Genomic DNA, 17,724 nt, shown 5'->3' with positions numbered 1-17,724 from the left:
TGCCCATGCTCTTTAACACATACATGAAGCCATTGAGAAAAGTAATTCAGGGATGTGAGCTAAACTCTGTCAACATGCAGCAAATGGGAAATGGGCCTAGGATAAGTGTCAATATTTTACCAATGAAGCACGAATAGGTGCTGGAAATTAGGTATTTATCTTTCAGGTACTGAATTCTGCAAGGCAGGCAAATCTTATAGGAACATCTTATATATCATGTAATAACATAACATAATAATATAAGCAACTAACTGAAATCCATACCCAGGGTAACTTACAACAGACTTTCCAAACTTCTTGCTGGCAACACCAATAAGATGGAATCATTTGGTACTTTTTTTTTCTTTGTATACAGACACAAGACATTTTTTTTATTTCTTGCACAAGTTTTTGAAGGGACACTATTCTGCTGTGTCATACCTGTACAACAATTTAATAAATCAATGATCCATAAGACAGCCAGGAACCATACAACACAATACATAAACATTTTAAGATGAAGTTATTTAGATCTAGATTTGCTCTCAATTAATGCTCCCTATGACCTACTGTTTAACATATATATTAACCTCTATCTGGCATTATTGTTTTCCTTTTTTTCTTATGACGTTCAATAGATCTTATATAAACAATGAAGACCACTGACAATTTTGTGCCCATTATAAATCCTCCCTATCTCAAATCATTTAAAGATAGTATTTTATTTTACACAATGAAATATTTGGATCCACAGCAATGTTCTTATTAACAAAATTGAAATTATTTTGAGTGTTTATCATTTCCATACTGAAAATTCTTTAAAAATGATACAGGTATACAATAAAGAAAATAGAATATAAGCAATGGCAAAGATGGAAAAGTTTGCTACAGACATAAACCTCCATCTACTTATTTTTGTAAAAGAAGCCTAAATAATTCATTAAAAAGAATCAGACAAATTTTAAATAGTAAGAAACTGGAGACTATGTGAGTGTTCTTAATTTTAAGAGCAGCATTGTAGCATCATGCGATTAAATGATAGACATGAAGAAATAAAAGAAAAAATATTAGCATTTGAAAACAAAATAGAAAAAGGCAACATTATGTAGGACGGTATTAAAACAATCTAATTCTGAATTTCTGATAAAAAGAGGAATGCACTTCTTTCAAGTTGGTTTTAAGATGCTGTCCTGATGCGCCGCTCCAGGTATATATCTCATTTTCTTTCCCAAAACAGAGTGTCCCATTATTACTTCTTAATACTGGGTTTACTCCGACATGTAGAAGCGATACATAAGGGCCACAATGATAGCTGCTATTGCTGGAATCACCCAGTTGGTCCATGAACTGGAAAACAAACAAACCCCAAACATTATTTTCATACTATATCCACTATTTACAAAATGTTTTAGAAGATATATTCATTTACAGGTTGTCCTCATTTAACCACTGGTTACTTAATGACCATTTTAAGTTACAATAGTATCAAAGCAAGTTACTTATGACCTTCAAAGTTACAACTGCCACATTATCTCCCGCATTTCAAGTGCTTGGCAACCGTTCACTTTATGACTGCAGAATCCAATGGTCAAGTGACCTTGATCTGCAACTTTTCTTTTTTCTGTTTTCCAGCAGAAAATGGCAAAAAATACAGAGATGCTGGATTTGCTTAACTGGAATTACTTAATGACCATGTGTTCACTTAATGACCCTGGTGACTTGCTTTACAACCATCATAAAACAGTCATAATAGCAAGACAGATCACACAGTGACCTGCTTAATAACTGCAATGACTTACAACCCAAATTATGGGCCCAATTGCAGTAGTTAAGCAAGGACTACCTGTATTTTCAACACAGAAAGAAATTAACTTGTTGCCACATGGTTAGGCAAGCAGTGAGACAATCTCTTTGATAGTAAAATAAATGCTTTACACAACGATGATTGAGTAAACATAATTAAGACTGCCTGTGTGTGTCCCAAGAGAAAGCAGCCTTCTTGAGTTGAACTATACAGACGGAATATGTGCCTACTTCTTAAAAAAGCTATCCACTGCCATAGCCGAACCTCTAAGCATAATCTTTGAAAAATCTTTCAGGACCAGCTCCTTGCCTAACCTATGGTCACAAGCCACAGTCATCCCCATCTTCAAAAAGGGAGACCCCAGCCTAGTTGAAAATTACAGACCAATCTCTTTATGCTGCATCGCCTGTAAAGTCATGGAATCAATTATTAACCAGCCCATCATCCTCCACTTAGAAACAAACAACCTACTCACTAATAAACAATTTGGTTTCAGGAAAAAACTATCATGTAATCTGCAACTCTTACACTGCAAAAATATATGGATTACACAACTCGATAAGGGCAAAGCAATAGACGCAATCTACATAGACTTCTGTAGAGCCTTTGATTCAGTGGTACATGACAAACTACTCCTAAAACTAAAATCTTATGGTATCTCTGGATACCTGCATAACTGGATAGAAGCATTCCTGTCAAACAAACAACAAATGGTCAAAAGTGGGAGCGTCATATCAAATTCTGTACCTGTCAACAGTGGTGTCCCCTAAGGCAGTGTTTTAGGACCAACTCTCTTCATACTCTACATAAATGACCTCTGTGATCATATCAAGAGCAACTGCCTTCTCTTTGCTGATGATGTAAAGCTATTTAACACCACAGACAATATTGCTACCCTTCAAAAAGACCTTTACTATGTATCAGAATGGTCAAACAAATGGCAACTTCAAATCTCAACAAATAAATGCTCTGTCTTACATATTGACAAAAAAAATCAGAAAATAAACTACAGGCTGAATAGTTAAGACCTTGTTGATGATCCAAACTCTGTCAAGGATCTTGGAGTACTCATGTCTAATGACCTAAGTGCTAGAGCCCATTGTAACTACATAGCCAAAACGGCGTTAAGAGTTGTTAACCTAATCTTACGTAGCTTTTTCTCTGGTAATATTACACTAATAGCTAGAGCATACAAAACATTTGCTAGACCAATACTTGAAAGCTCATCAGTCTGGAACCCGCATTACGTATCTGATATTAACACAGTTGAGTAAGTCCAGAAATATTTCACAAGGAGAGTTCTCCACTCCTCTACTCATTGCAGAATACTTTATGCCACCAGATTCAAAATTCTAGACCTAGAAAACCTAGAACTACGCCACTTTCGGTCTGATCTAAGTATAGTATATAAAATCACGCATTGCAATGTCCTACCTGTCAATGAATTCTTCAGCTTCAACCATAACAACACAAGAGCAAACAATACCGTGTTTCTCATATAATAAGGCCGGGTCTTTTTTTTTTTGAGCCCCCCAAAAATGGCTAGGATGTCTTTTCGGGGGTGAATTAATTTCTCCCCTCCCCACGCGCACCCTTGCTTAGGGCGGCCCGTGGGCAGCTATGCCTCGCCATCAGCCACTCCTAACGGCCAATCATGGCGGAGCGTGGAGGGCTCCCTACCCCTGCCAAGTGTCTTTGCTGCAGACCCGGGTCAGCAGGCAGGCGGCAGGGATGTCCGCCGGCAGCATTTCAGCTGCTTCTCAGGCCTCCATAGTTTCTACAGTTCCTGCTGGTGCTGGCACCTCTCTCGCCAGCGCTGTCTCCAACAACAGCATCTGAGTCACTCCCGCTTTTCCCCCATTCCCATAACAACAGGAAAAAAAACATTTTGAGGTACCTGGGAGCGCTGCACGCTGCATTTTGATTTAATTCGGAGTGCTGGGTGGGCATGAGAAGAGCCGAGTGAGCATCTCTGCTGCTGCTATCCAGCCTCGGGCTCTGCAAGTTTGCAAAAGTCCCGGTGTGCAGCCCGTTCCTGCATTCCAAGCGCATCCAGGCCCAGCTGCAGCTGTCCCTCTCTCGCCAGCAGCATCTCCAACAGCAGCGGGGGGAACCGTGGAAGCATTTCAGCCGCTTCTCGGGTGGGGGAGCCATCTCCGTAACTTCCACGGTTCCCACCGCTGCTGCTGCTGTTGTTGGAGACGGCACTGGCGAGAGAGGGACAGCTGCAGCTTGGCTTGGCCACACTTGAAATGCAGGAACGGGCTGCACACCGGGAGTTTTGCAAACTTGCAGAGCCCGAGGCTGGATAGCAGCAGCAGAGATGCTCACTCGGCTCTTCTCATGCCCACCCAGCACTCCGAATTAAATCAAAACGCAGCGTGCAGCGCTCCCAGGTACCTCAAAATGTTTTTTTTCCTGTTGTTATGGGAATGGGGGAAAAGCAGGAGTGACTCAGATGCTGTTGCTGGAGACGGCACTGGCGAGAGAGGCATCAGCACCAGTGGGAGTCGTGGAAGCTACAGAGGCCTGAGAAGCAGCTGGAACTCTGTCGGTGGACATCCACACCGCCGCCTGCCTGATGACATGGGTCTGCAGCAAAGGCGCTTGGTGGGGGTAGGGAGCGCTCCACCATGATCGGCTGTTAGGAGCGGCTGATGGCGAGGCGTAGCACTCCTAATGGCAATATCACCTATATATATCATGGTCGTAAATGAAATGCAAAATAATAACAGTTCTGTTTTTTTTAGTTAAAGGTGACCACAAACGTATTCTTAGATATAGCCTGATTTAAGAGATGTCTTCTGTTTAACAATCTGAGCTGTTCAGGAAGATATAAGCCCAATGAATTCTTTTGTACTCTTACAACTGTATACCTCTCAAAGCATATCCAACATAAATAGGAGATTCCAAAAGTATTAGTGAAAGCTTCAGGAGGAATGATCAATAGTCATTCCTGGACTGCAGCCATAAAGGATACTTCAAGCATGCTAGCTTTAAGTATCCTTCCTAGTTTTCCAAATATGATGATATGTTATACTACATGAACCATTTGCTATGGGAAGTAACTTACTTACATAATAAAAGCATTTATACTTAAGAAATTAAGATAAATTATTACATATGAATTATTATAGAGAAATTCCCATCTATAGTAACTGTTAGCAAAAAGCAATTCTGCTCATCCATTATTATCCCAATCTATTCTTAATAGAACTCATGCTAGATTAAAAAAAATATTAGAACACAGTACTATCAAATTGCAAATTGAATAAAAAATGTACCTGGTATTAGATTCAACAGTGGTAATATAAGGGTCCTGAAAGACAAAAACATTTAGTTACAGACCTTAAATGATTTCTAAGATTTTCCTTCGTAGTAGAAAAAGAGCTCATACAATGACTGAGATCATTTTTCTGCTAGGATTCTTCAAACTAGCCCCAGGTTTACTATTGTACCCTTGTCCTATCTATTTTGAGATATCATTAAATATTGGTGCTCCCTTGTTAGTTAGAATTGTTAGAATACTGATTCATTTAATTCTAGAGTATTTTAAATGGGATCCAAACTCCGCACAAACGAATTAAATGTATGAATTACACAGTGTTTTTAGGAATTCCATTTGGAGCATTTTTACTCATGAAATTGGTCACACAATTCTCCAAACATTCAATTTGTTGTCTGTTGAGTTAGATAAATGATTAACATTAAGTACTACATGTGCATTCCATTTTTCTTCAGAATGGAAAAAGCTGGTAGAGGCACTATAAAGAATGCTTGCCAATAAAGATTAATTGTCCAACTTTTATTACAAAGTTTAAGCGTTCACAAGGACACAACCAACCAAAAGAACCACCCACTTTTTTTGCTCATAAAACATAGATAATAAAACATTTTTCTATATATATGAACATCTTGGAGAGTACTCAGTATTGACTTTACTTTATTGCTGAAAACTGGGGAATGTGTACACAGATAGATAGAATAGATAGAATACTTTATTGGCCAAGTGTGATTGGACACACAAGGAATTTGTCTTGGTGTAAATACTCTCAGGATACATTAATTCAAATAATTTGAACATGCCTACTATTACCATGTTTTGGTTTGAAATCTCAATTTTCAACTGATGCATATGTTATTGGTTTGATTAAGGCATAAGGAATTATGATTCTTCATACAAACCCACTAGCCAACCACTTTTTCTGGGACAAGTTCTATTGTTACTTTAACCTTACCTGAACAACAAGATTCAGTAAATATACCTTAATATGCACAATATTTTTTTACACTTTGCTTAACATTGTTAACTCCAAAAGAGTATATAGTACAATGGGCAGTTGGCTTTGACTAATTTTTACTGAAACATACTACCTATTCTAATCGTCTACCTGGTATAATTTAGAGGGAAATCACTCTGACAATGTTACCTCTACAAAGTTTGAAGTACAGAAACCAGGAGACTGTGAATTAGGCAAGCTGGGTGACTTTGAACCAGTCACTCCCTCTTATCCTTAAGCAGACATTTTGGCAAACTATTTCTGAGAAACCTTAGCAAGAAAACTGCAGGGACCAGTCCAGGCAGTTACCAAGAATCCATAAAAAAAAAAAATATCAGCCTGCATTCATAAAGTTTAGGGTTTCTCCATAATAACTCCAAATAAATGATTTGTGGCATAATCTTTGATGGTGCCCTGCTCAAGGTTCTCTGGGGCTATCGGTATTAGCTAATAGACCAACTGTAGTTAATTCACATCATTGGGTAATACAAGACTGACTTGCTGAGACAATGTTAAGACCATACATACTAATTAACAATCTAGTGACTATCCCATAGATTGCATTAAAAAATATCTGTTCAAGTATTGATATTTACCTAAACTCTCAGAAATAATCCCACCAGTATAATGAATAGCTCTTCTCATCATATAGGATGCTCCTACTTAAACCTTTGTGCATTCCACCCGTATCCCAACACTCAAAAAACTGAGATAAAGAGATATTGCATTAGAAAATGTTTGACTGGGCTGAAGATGAATAAAACTACAGTTCTGTCAACCTCTCCAAAATCTGGGATTCCTTTAAGAAAATGTAGCTGTAGGTGTGTTTAGTGTTTATTTAAAATGTTATGAAATGGGATTTGAAAGAGAAATGTTTACCGTTGGTTTTTCAACTTTTTCCCAATCATCCTGAAAGATATAAGACATTTTATTTTGTTAGAAATATATATGTATCTAATCCATTCATGAATAACTCTTGGTTACTTCTTCAAGAGATAAATCATTATCTTTCCTTTAAAAAAATAGACAAGTGTTTACAGCACAGCCACTGAGCATAGCACAGCTTGAACTGCAGCAATGACAGAATGATATGCAAGGTGGTATTAAAAGAATTAACATATACAATATCATGGTGAAATACAAAGCTGTACTTTTCCATAGAGAACCATTAATCAGCAGGAGAGCCCATTTACAAAGAATGTAGAATAAGAAATCAAAATATATATCAGTTTTACGTATGTTAATTAATAATTTTATTTACATTTTCATGGAGCAGCCCTGCAATTTTGAAATGAACAGAACACAGTATTGAACCAAAAGATTAATAAACCTAACATAGCATTAGCAATAGGAAGACATTGCTCATTAATAATGTCCCTTTTTTCTTTCCTGTGTCAGGTTGCTCTTTTATTTGAATTTATAATATTTCATAATATGTTTTGAATGTAAAAGTACAATATAGAAATATATTATAAAATATACTTCAATTATTGTACTTTAGTTAAAATACATTATCCAATTGTGCCAGTTTTCACATCCTGCAAATTACTTTGAATAATTATTGTAATTCTTGATAACAGGCTATATAGTGACTGGCTAATACAAAAATATCTTGAGGAATCTAGGTTACAGAAAAATGTTTTTAACAATCCTAACTTAAGAGCTTTTACAAAAATATGAAAACTACAGGTAGTCCTCGACTTACGACAACAACTGAGCCCAAAATTACTGTTGCTAAGTGATACAATTCTTAAGGGAATTTACAACTTTTTTGCCTTAACTTGTTAAATGAATCTGGCCTCCCCATTGACTTTGCTTGTCAGAAGTTTGCAAAAGGTGATCACAAGACCCCAGGACAGTGCAACCATCATAAATATGAATCTGTTGCAGTGTGTCTGAATTTTGATCACGTGATTATGTAACAGTCGTAAATATGAAAAGTGGTCATGTCGCTTTTTTCAGTGCCGCTGTAAATTTGAACGGTCACTAAATGAACTGTTGTAAGTCGAGACCCACCTGTATAAGAACATGTAATATCCATGCTTTTTGTACTTACTGGATGAAGCTCCCCTATAATAAACGTTTCTGACAATGTCCGGGCATCTGTAGAATGTCCAACATCTTCAAAACTTTCTGTTGCATCTCCACCTGCTTGTTCCCTTAGGACTTCTTCTCCACCAGGATGCTGTTCAAAAGAAGAAAGCATGAAGGCTTCAATGTATATACTTTAGAATCAATAAACGTTGCTGTAACTTGCACTATGCAAACTGATCTATTTAGAGTATAATTTAGCATCCTAGTATTTTTAATGTACAATCTGAAAATAAAGTTCATTTTTCCTGTTCACTAATTGACTCTGATCTTTCTTCTTGGTTCAATACCAGAGCATAACTCCTATAATTGAAGTTAAATGTCCGTTTAACCAAGCCATTATTTAGCCACCAGATTTATTCATTCAATTTATGTCCACTGAAATTAAGGAGAATCTTGGTGGTTTGCAATTCATCCATAAACAACAGAATAAAATCTCCGCAGTCCAATAAATAAAAATAGCAATAACAAGATAAGGCAACATAATAAAGCCTCCATAATACATAGATAAAATGAAGATAAGCAGACAGCAGTTAATACATAAGCAATTACAAAGCAAATAAAATCAATCACAATACTTCAAATTTCTAGTGCTCTATTGAATAATTCTGCTTTTAATAACTTGCAGAAAATCAGCAACGTGGAAGCTGATAAAATTTTCAGGGTGAAATTATTCTAGAGCAGGGGCAAAGCAACATAAAAACAGTTTCTGTGTGCTCTGTCTCCTTTATTTCAAAGAGAAGTAAATTGGCAATCTCTCATTAACAGACCTTTCCTAGTGCATATTAGTTAGCAGGCCCCAAACTGTACTTAAAAATCATCCTGCAACTATCTCAGTATCAAGCCACAGAGAGCTCAAATGTTAAAACTAATGTACTGAACTATTGAGTATTTGGAAGCATATGAAGAGGTGGGATCCAGAGGACAGAATTCACATACTCAAGCTGACCTGTACCAGCAAACAAATCGATGTTACATTGTAGGCCAACAATATTTTCCAGATGTTCATAAACAGCTCAACAGAGTGGTGGGGACGGACAGATGGACAGTTGGGGACTGTCTTGGCTCAGCAAATGTGTATCTGCTGTATAAATGGCCATCCATTAGCTCAGGGTAGGAATTATGTACCTATTTTATATAAAGACAAATATATTTGAGTTGTTGCTGTATGTAAGAGTTAAGACTTAGTTTCTTAGGGCAGCAATAAAGTAACCCAACTACAAAGTCAAAAAGAGCAAGGCAAAAAAGTATATTAAACTATGTGAAGAGTAGAAATTAAGCCAAATGAATGAAAGTTCAAAATTATACCAACACACAATCTCTACATTCCATCATAATCTAATTTTACCAGCTGGCTTGCTTGTTCTTTTTCTATACTAGCATTACGGCTTCTAGCTTCTTGGAACGAAGTCCCATTTCTTTATAGAAAAACAGCCAACCACATACAGGTAATCCTCAGTTAACAATAATCCAGATTGGAATTTCAGTACTAAATAATAAAGGACAATGACATGTAACTACATCACTTACCGACCAAAATGCTGGCAGTTGTCATTAACCAAATCCCACTGGTTGTTAGACCCAGCTTGATCCCTCCCACTCAGAACTTCAGTAAGGTAAGAGTCTGCTTTCTATTGAACTCCACCCACCTGCTGCATAGCCCCCCCTGCCAGCAGCTGCTTCCACTGCCCAGTTTTGCCCCTTACATTGCTGTACCAGCTAGAGGCTTCTTGTGCCAGCGCAGCAGAGGTTTCTCTTGTGCTTCACCTAGGCTTCTGTTTGTGGTCCATCCCAGGCCTTCTGCAAAAGAAGCTTGATGCACAAAAGATGATCCTGGCTAGAAAAGTTCTGCAGTCGGGCATCCTGGGCATTTTTCCATAACAGGCATATTTTACAAAAGAAGGACGCAAATATAGGCCCTGGTTGGTACACAGAGGCCCTGAATGGAGCAAGAAGCCCGCTATGCACCAGTGTGAACGGAGAACAACAGCTGCAGCTCAACCCTAGTGAGAACAAGTGGTGCCAGATTTCAGGATCCCCTGCTTTTGAGGATTTTCCATCTCTTGTTATAGGTGGAGTTGCACTGTCCCAGAGAGATCCTGTGAATTATCAGGGAGTCTTTCCTGACTCATGGCTCTTGCTTTGCACAGCTTTGCATTGTGCTCTGATTAGTCACTCATGCCTTAAGTCACTTGCCAAATGGATTGCTACAATGTGCTCTACATGAAGCTGCCCTTGAAGAGTATTTGGAAATGTCAGCTGGTGCAAAAGGCAGTGGGAGGACAGTATTAGGGGACACCTCTGCTCTGCACCACTGTATCTGTATGGTCCAGACTGCAATTTAAGCCCTTCATGAACTGAAGCTAGGACATCTTTTCGGGGGTGAATTAATTTCTTCCCCCCCTCCCCCGTGCACTAGCACCGTCTCCAAGAACAGTGTCGGAGTCGCTCCCGCTTTCCCCCCATCCCCGTAACAGGAAAAAAAAAACATTCTGAAGTACCTGGGAGCGCCACGTGCTGCGTTTTGGTTTAATCCTGAGCGACAGGGTGGGCGTGAGAAGAGCCGAGCGAGCGTCTCTGCTGCTGCTACCCTTGGTGCTCCAGCCTCAGGCTCTGCAAGTTTGCAAAAGTCCCGGTGTGCAGCCCGTTCCTGCATTCCAAGCGCCCAGCACCAAGGGTAGCAGCAGCAGAGACGCTCGCTCGGCTCTTCTCATGCCCACCCAGTCGCTCGGAATTAAACCAAAATGCAGCGCGTGGCATTCCCAGGTACCTCAAAATGTTTTTTTTTTCCTGTTGTTACTGTGACAGGGGAAAAGCGGGAGCGACTCAGACTCTGTTGTTGGAGATGGCGCTGGCAACAGAGGCGGCAGCACCAGTGGGAACCGTGGAAGCTATGGAGGACTGAGAAGCGGCTGAAACGCTGCCGGGCATCCACACCAATGCCGCCCGCCTGCTGACCCGGGTAAGGGAGCCCTCTGTGCTCCACCATGGTGTTAGGAGAGGCTGATGGTGAGGCATAGCTCACTGGGTACTCCTAATGGCAAGTTCCCCCCCGCCTTCCCCCCCAATTTTGCATGTTTTAAACTTGGCCTAATTTTGGGGGAGGGGCTTAATCGGGGGGCGTATTGTTGGAGAAACACAGTAGTTTCGAACTGTTCTGTTCTTTGAGCTTTTTAATACTTTTTATAATTAATAATTAATTTTATGCGTTTATGTACTGATTTATGTATGCTGCCCAGAATCACTTTTGGCGATATGGACAGCTTCATAAATTTGAGAAATAAAATAAAATATTCTATAAAATCTAAAAACAAATTGTGTTGCTAACAGTAATTAAAATATGTAAATTTTCAAAGGTTATTTTTTCCTAAACAAAACATTCAGGTTTAGAAAATATAAAATGCTTATGCACAATGACTAAGCAAAAGTGCACAGATTAAAGATTATGCCTGGTCACCAATTCATAAAAGGTTAAGGAAGTGCATCCAAAGAAGTTACACAAGACTGACATGCAAACATGAGAGCCAAATTCTGCCCTTGAATCAGTATTGATAACGAAACACTCAAGAGAATGGAGCAACAGTGTTAAGGATAAAAAACAACTATCCAGTGCTTTAAGATTTAATCTTAACCAACTGAAACCAGAAAACAAGTTAGTTTGCTTAAGTTTACTTACACATCTCAGACCCAAGAGTCATGGATGTCAAACACTCAAAATTTTAACATAGTTTGGTAACAGTTACTGCATTAATAATAAAAACAGTTTTTTATTTTACCAAAAGCCTGAGAAAACAAACTAAGGACATATTTGCTCCCTGTGCAATTTTCTTACACAGGGACATTTTTAATAGAAAAACATCCACTTGTTAATGGATCTAAAATTAACCCAAATATATAATATTTTGCTCTAGAAGTAAAAGGTAAACATGTACTGTGCTGTTACATTGAATGCACATAAATATCAAGAGTTAGTAGGATTAACTTAGGCATTCAGTGGGTGTTAGATGAAAATCTCTGGGGCTAAATTTAGGAACCCAAGTGAAAATAATTAAGTGTACAGTAGAATTTTGTCCTCCTTTAGGATTAACCAGCTTTCCCAAACTGTACTATCAATGCACTGTTTCCCTTAAGGCAAAGTAGATATCTAATAAGATCTATGGCATAACTATATGTTTGGGGGGGGGGGGGTGTCATTAAAAACAGCCACATATATAAATTCTCACATAAAATAAAAATACAATTATTTTCTTTATTCAAAATATTTCTAAATGCAGTGTTCTGGAATTCAAAACTACTCACTCCATACTCTTAGCGATAGCAAAGTATCTTTCTTCAAAGATAAACTATGTCTTCAAAATTAATACACATGAGATGTCCATTCATTCCGTACTATACTAGAGAGTTGTACAATTATTGGTTGAAAAACAATTTCATGGCTGTTAAAAGCCGTAAGAAACCTGGAATCTATCTGACCCTATCTGACCCAGCCTTTTCTGGTTCAATATATATAGGACAACTGCCAGAACCGCCCAGCCTTGGAAAGAATTTGAAAGCTCCCCCAACCTTGGAAAATTACAAAGCAAGGTCTAACCATTTTGTTCAGAAAGAAAGCTGACACCAGGTTCAAAGACTGTATTTTGGAAGCTGCCTCCACCCCCAATGCAAATTCCAAAAGTCAGTTCAAAAAGATTAGGAAACTAAGTTGTAGTTTTTAACATGACAGATTGGGGAGGAAAACACAAGTATATGGGAAGTAAAAAATCAACTGTACTGAATTAAAGATTACACTTTCTCAGGCCACCCTCACTTTGGAATGCAGCCACTAACTCAACCAAATGCAACCTTTGACCTAAAAAAAGCCACTTGTGCTTTCCAGTTTCAAGACATGGTTTGCAATGCAGTACACTCTTTAGAAATGATTTAAGAGAAATGCTTTAACCCTCATGCTGGAGCAAGATATCTTATTTGAAAAATCCCGACTTTAACCCTTCTTCATCAGCCCAGAAAGATAGCTATTATTTTGTAGAAGTGTATTAATCTTGAGGAGTGGAACATTTAAAGCAGTGGTTGCCAACCGGCGGGCCATGGCCCACTGGTGGTCCGTGAGAAAATTTTGGTGGGCCGCAGTGCACCAATGTCTGCAACAGAGGTGATGCCGGCAGCACATGGACTAATACACACGGGGAGGGAGGGTAACGAGCAAGTTCAGAGGTTCCTTTCCCCCACATCCCCACCCTCTTGCAGGCCAGAGAACACCCGGAAGGGCTCTGATGTCTCAATCTCCTGCACGTATCAGTCCATCCGCCGCCGGTATGACCCATTGCCCCACTTCCCCGCCAGCCATCTGGTCTTCAGCATGTGGCTTGTTGGCCTCCGTACATCAGATTCTGACCATCCAGCACTAATTCAGAGGGTCCTTTCCCCCCACCCCCGGGGACAGAGAGAGGGGGGAAGAGAGAAAGAGAAAGAGGGAGAAAGGGGGAGAGAGAAAAAGAAAGGGAGAAAGAGAGGGAGGGGGATAAAGAGGGAAAAGGGAGAAAGAGGGGGAGGGAAAGAGAGAAAGAGAAAGAGGGAGAAAGGGAGAAAGAGAGAGGGAAGGAGAGAGAGAAAAAGAGGGAGAAAGGGAGAAAGAGAGAGAAAGAGGGAGAAAGGGAGGGGGGAAGAGAGAGAGAGAGAGAGAGAGAGAGATCCCGGTGTTTTCTTTTCTGTGGGAAAGTAGTCCAAATGACTCTGAGTATTTAAGGTTGACAGAAACAGGCAGCCAAGCTAAGTGCCTGAAGGACCACATCCCATCAATGGGAGCCCAGGTGCTTCAGCAAGCTGTGCACTGGATTCTAATTAGTGGTCAACAGGATTTAAAATTATGAGTTTGGTGGTCCCTGAGATCCAAAAGGTTGGCGATCCCTCCCTTAAAGCAACAGGCTTTCTCTCAGGCTTTGGAACAGCCTGAAAAAGCTTGAGCTAAAATTACTGAAAAGCTTTGCTGGCTTTAATAAACAGGAAAGACATGCTGTCTCATCTAAGATTTGAAGCATTTTCTCTTAATCAGTTGCAACAAGTATATAAGTAACTTTAATGAACTGCTTAAGTTATTAAAGAAACTACAAAGGTTGAGCTCAGATATATTAAATAAAAATCAAGGAACAATGGAGATTAGAACCAATCTATAAATGTATCATTAACTGCTGATTTCTTAATGGCATTTACATACTGCTAACTTCACAGTGATTTAAGGCAGTTTCCAAAAAAATAAATAAGTTTTCAAATAAACAGTGAATTAAAGTGTGTCTTCAACCCGATCCTAGAATCTAGTAAGGGATTTCATACTGCTCCTCAGGTTAATATGTTTTGAAATATAATCCAAAAGAGAAGACAAGATTAATAACCAAGAATAAAAACCCGATTTAAATGCAGAAAAGGATTTTCTTGAGAGACCTGTTAATGTATATATATATAGTATAAGCCATAGGTACTCTAGGAAAGGGGTCTCCAAATACTTGGCAACTTTAAGAATTGTGGACTTCAACTCCTAGAATTCCTCAGCCAGCTTTGCTTTGCTGGCTGAGGAATTCTGGGAGTTGAAGTCCACAACTCTTAAAGTTGCCAAGGTTGGAGACCCCTGTTCTATCTAGGAGAATGCAACCTTGAAAGTTCTTCAAAATTACCGTAACACTGTGAATTTTAACATGACAAAAGGAGCAAACGATTAAACATAATGGGGACTAAACGTATTTAAATGGATTTAATTTAACCTGTGGTTACTGTGCCTTAAAATTAAATTAAGTTTTTTACCCTTGACCTGCTCATGATTACTGACATTTTTGAAAGATCAAAGGTACGGTTGTATTGTATGACAGGATCTAAAAGCCAGCAAGATGGCATCCAGTTCACTCCAGTTCTCTATACCTTTTCCTCAAATTCACCCTGCTTATCCCAACCTTTTCCCTATATATCTTATACCAAATAACAGAGATTTCAAAGGTAAACGTTTCTCTTTGGCAACTATTTAACAAAAAAAAAAAAAAAAAAAAGTCCAGTGGATTGAGATATATATGGACTGCACATAAACAGGTATGCCAATAGTTTCCAAATATGCTGTTTCCTGAAAATTCTATTGTACCTAGAATTTGTGTGGAAGATTTTCAGTATATTAGCATTACTCACAGCATAGGTCTGGAATACAAGTAGTCCTCTACTTACAACAGCTCATTTAGTGACCGTTCAAAATTACAAGCGCACTGAAAAAAGTGACTTAGGACTGTTTTTCACACGACTGTTGCAGCAACTGGTTCATATCTTTGACAGTTGCAGCATCCTGGGCTCATGTGATCAGCAAAGTCAATGGGAAAGCCAGATTTATTTAACAACCGTATTAACTTAACTGTAATGATTCACTTAACAACTGTGGAAGAAGGTCATAAAATGAGGCAAAACTCACTTAACAAATGTCTCACTCAGCAACATAAATTTTGGACTCAATTGTTAAGTTGAGCACTACCTGCAATAAGCTGGCTATTATTCCATACAAACTGATAGATGCAGCTGTGGATTTACAAATATATGATGTCAACACTGCGGTCTTTGAAACAAGATTATTCCATTCTTTCTTAACAATGCCATTAAATCGATCCATCTCAGCATGCATTTCTATGAACAATACCATAAAAACTACCTAACCACACTTCTTTCTCCAGCCCAGAGAAACTGTAAGTAGAATTTCAGTTTAACTCAGCAAACCCAGAACAGAGTCCCTGAGAAATGGCACCGTAAGTATGCAGAAGGCTAAGCTAACCTGGTAACAATACCTACTAATTTTATCATTCTCCAGCCCAGAAGATAAGAGAATTGAGAACTATATTGTCCTATTTACATTAGTGAAAATATAGGCATACTTTATATTTCTCTTTATTGGATAACCCAACTTGGCAACATATTATTCTTATCTTAGGAATAATTATTTCTTCTTTTGTATCAAAACTATTTCGCATGCAGGGAATTCAATGCATTTTTAAAAATATATTTCATAGATATAATACAGTTAACTAATGAAAAGTTCCAAAACTTTAAGAAATCTTATCAAGAGTTGAACATTTGATGTCCTATGTTATACACACCCAGTCCAAGATAGAAGAAAATGAGATAATCTTTACTATGAAACCTGTGATTAGATTTGAGATATGTTAGCAACTGTGTAGGTTTCTATGTATTAACTATTAGGTAAGCAACATGTATAATGTCACTGGCTTATTAATCTTACGTATTGCTTAAATATGCCTATCTGTATTGCAATTTGATGGGTCAGAGTATACAAACAAGTTTTAGATCTAACCAATGCAATAGTTCACACCAGGTAAACAGTGGAGTGAGTCTATATTCATTTCCTCTACTTAACCAACATATATAGCTTAATCTTATAATGTATGCTGGGTAGGTAGCATAAATGAAAACAAAATTTTACATGCTATAGCTGCATATATTCACATATAAGCAAATACATTTCAACAGAATGAATCAGCTTGATAGCTATATCTACTCTCAAACATGTGAACAAATGGTATGTTTTGCCCAGCTTGAGTTTTTTTTATGCATTTTAGATTGAGTCACAATTATCATTTTCCCAATCTCCATCTTCCACTATCTCTGCTACACAATTATTAAAAAATCGCATACATATTACTGCAAAATGATGACTTGTCCTTAATCCTTCTCCATTACAAGAAACACATTGCTCAACCATTTATCTATGAAGATCTGGTAAGTGAAAGGTGCATTACTTAATGGAAGCAAACAGAGGATTTTGTTTCATGATAGCAACTCCTACAATTTTAGCAATCTTGCTTTTCTCAATTATAACTGGCTTTTTCTACAATATCACTCTTATTCCAGAAATACGTCCCGGTATTAATTTCAAATAAACAATATAATCCCTTGTTTTAAAATACTGTGGGTTTTTTTACAACGCAAGCACCTTGATGGACTTAAAACAGCCACCACTAGAGTGATGCAACAGCTTCCCAACTGAAGCTAACGATTGTCAGTTTGAACCCTGGCACAGGCAAAGCATTACTTTTCATTAAACATGCAGAATCTTGAAAACCTCCCAAACCTAATCAGTGCCACCGTTAATTCTTTCCTGCAACTTTAGCAGCACGTAACTAGCGGTCAGCAATCCTCTCTAATCCCATTCCAGCTCTATATACTCACTTCTTCTAAAAACTTTGTAACATCGTATATACGACGGTTTATAATAATCCAAGTACTCTGGCTATGATTGTGTTTCTGGACTTCCTCGAGCTTGTAATAGGAACCCCGCCACGGTTCTTTCTCGGACTTGTCGCCGCTGGACTTCGTCATCGCCGCTTGGTTCTGTCCCCTTTTTCGCCTTTGGCAACGCAAACTTCCACGCGGAGCCGCAGCACCAGCAACCAGAACGGCGGAACTGGAACTGGAACGCGCAATAACCTATAAGCCCCTCACCTCACGCAAGCGCAGATAAACTCTTTACGTGAACAACCCTTAAATTGCACGCTTGAGGGGCGGGGAGAGGGGAGGGGGCAAAAAAATAGCCTT

At 38.6% G+C, this 17,724-nt stretch overlaps 1 protein-coding gene across 2 annotated transcripts; it reads right to left on the bottom strand.

Moving 5' to 3' along the window:
- Window positions 1–414: 414 nt before the first annotated feature.
- CYB5A (cytochrome b5 type A) lies at window positions 415–17,644 on the bottom strand. Of its 2 annotated transcripts, none has more exons than XR_015743157.1 (5): window positions 17,359–17,644; window positions 8,120–8,248; window positions 6,660–6,972; window positions 5,068–5,102; window positions 415–1,326 (listed from the first exon to the last, which is right to left on the bottom strand). XR_015743157.1 is itself a non-coding variant. In XM_026699454.2 (5 exons), exons 1-5 carry the CDS (start codon window positions 17,506–17,508, stop codon window positions 1,248–1,250), a joined length of 423 nt encoding a protein of 140 aa, XP_026555239.1. In that variant the 5' UTR covers window positions 17,509–17,644; the 3' UTR covers window positions 415–1,247. The 2 variants fall into 2 exon arrangements, 1 of the variants encoding a protein (XP_026555239.1); XM_026699454.2 differs by having other exon boundaries at window positions 6,943–6,972.
- Between the last annotated feature and the right edge of the window lie 80 nt (window positions 17,645–17,724).

This window comes from Pseudonaja textilis, chromosome 3, assembly GCF_049901715.1.
Source record: "Pseudonaja textilis isolate UNSWEBS1 chromosome 3, rPseTex1.2, whole genome shotgun sequence".
Lineage (NCBI taxonomy): Eukaryota > Metazoa > Chordata > Lepidosauria > Squamata > Elapidae > Pseudonaja > Pseudonaja textilis.
This window is presented reverse-complemented; position numbering and strand designations above follow the sequence as displayed.

Excerpts from the sequence above, each read along its gene's own strand:
- CYB5A (XM_026699454.2), bottom strand. The coding sequence starts at position 17,508 with ATGACGAAGTCCAGCGGCGACAAGTCCGAGAAAGAACCGTGGCGGGGT. Across the intron at positions 8,249-17,358 it reads TTACAAAGTTTTTAGAAGAA|CATCCTGGTGGAGAAGAAGT; the intron begins GTGAGTATATAG and ends TCTTTTGAACAG. Across the intron at positions 1,327-5,067 it reads ACTGTTGAATCTAATACCAG|TTCATGGACCAACTGGGTGA; the intron begins GTACATTTTTTA and ends TTTGTTTTCCAG.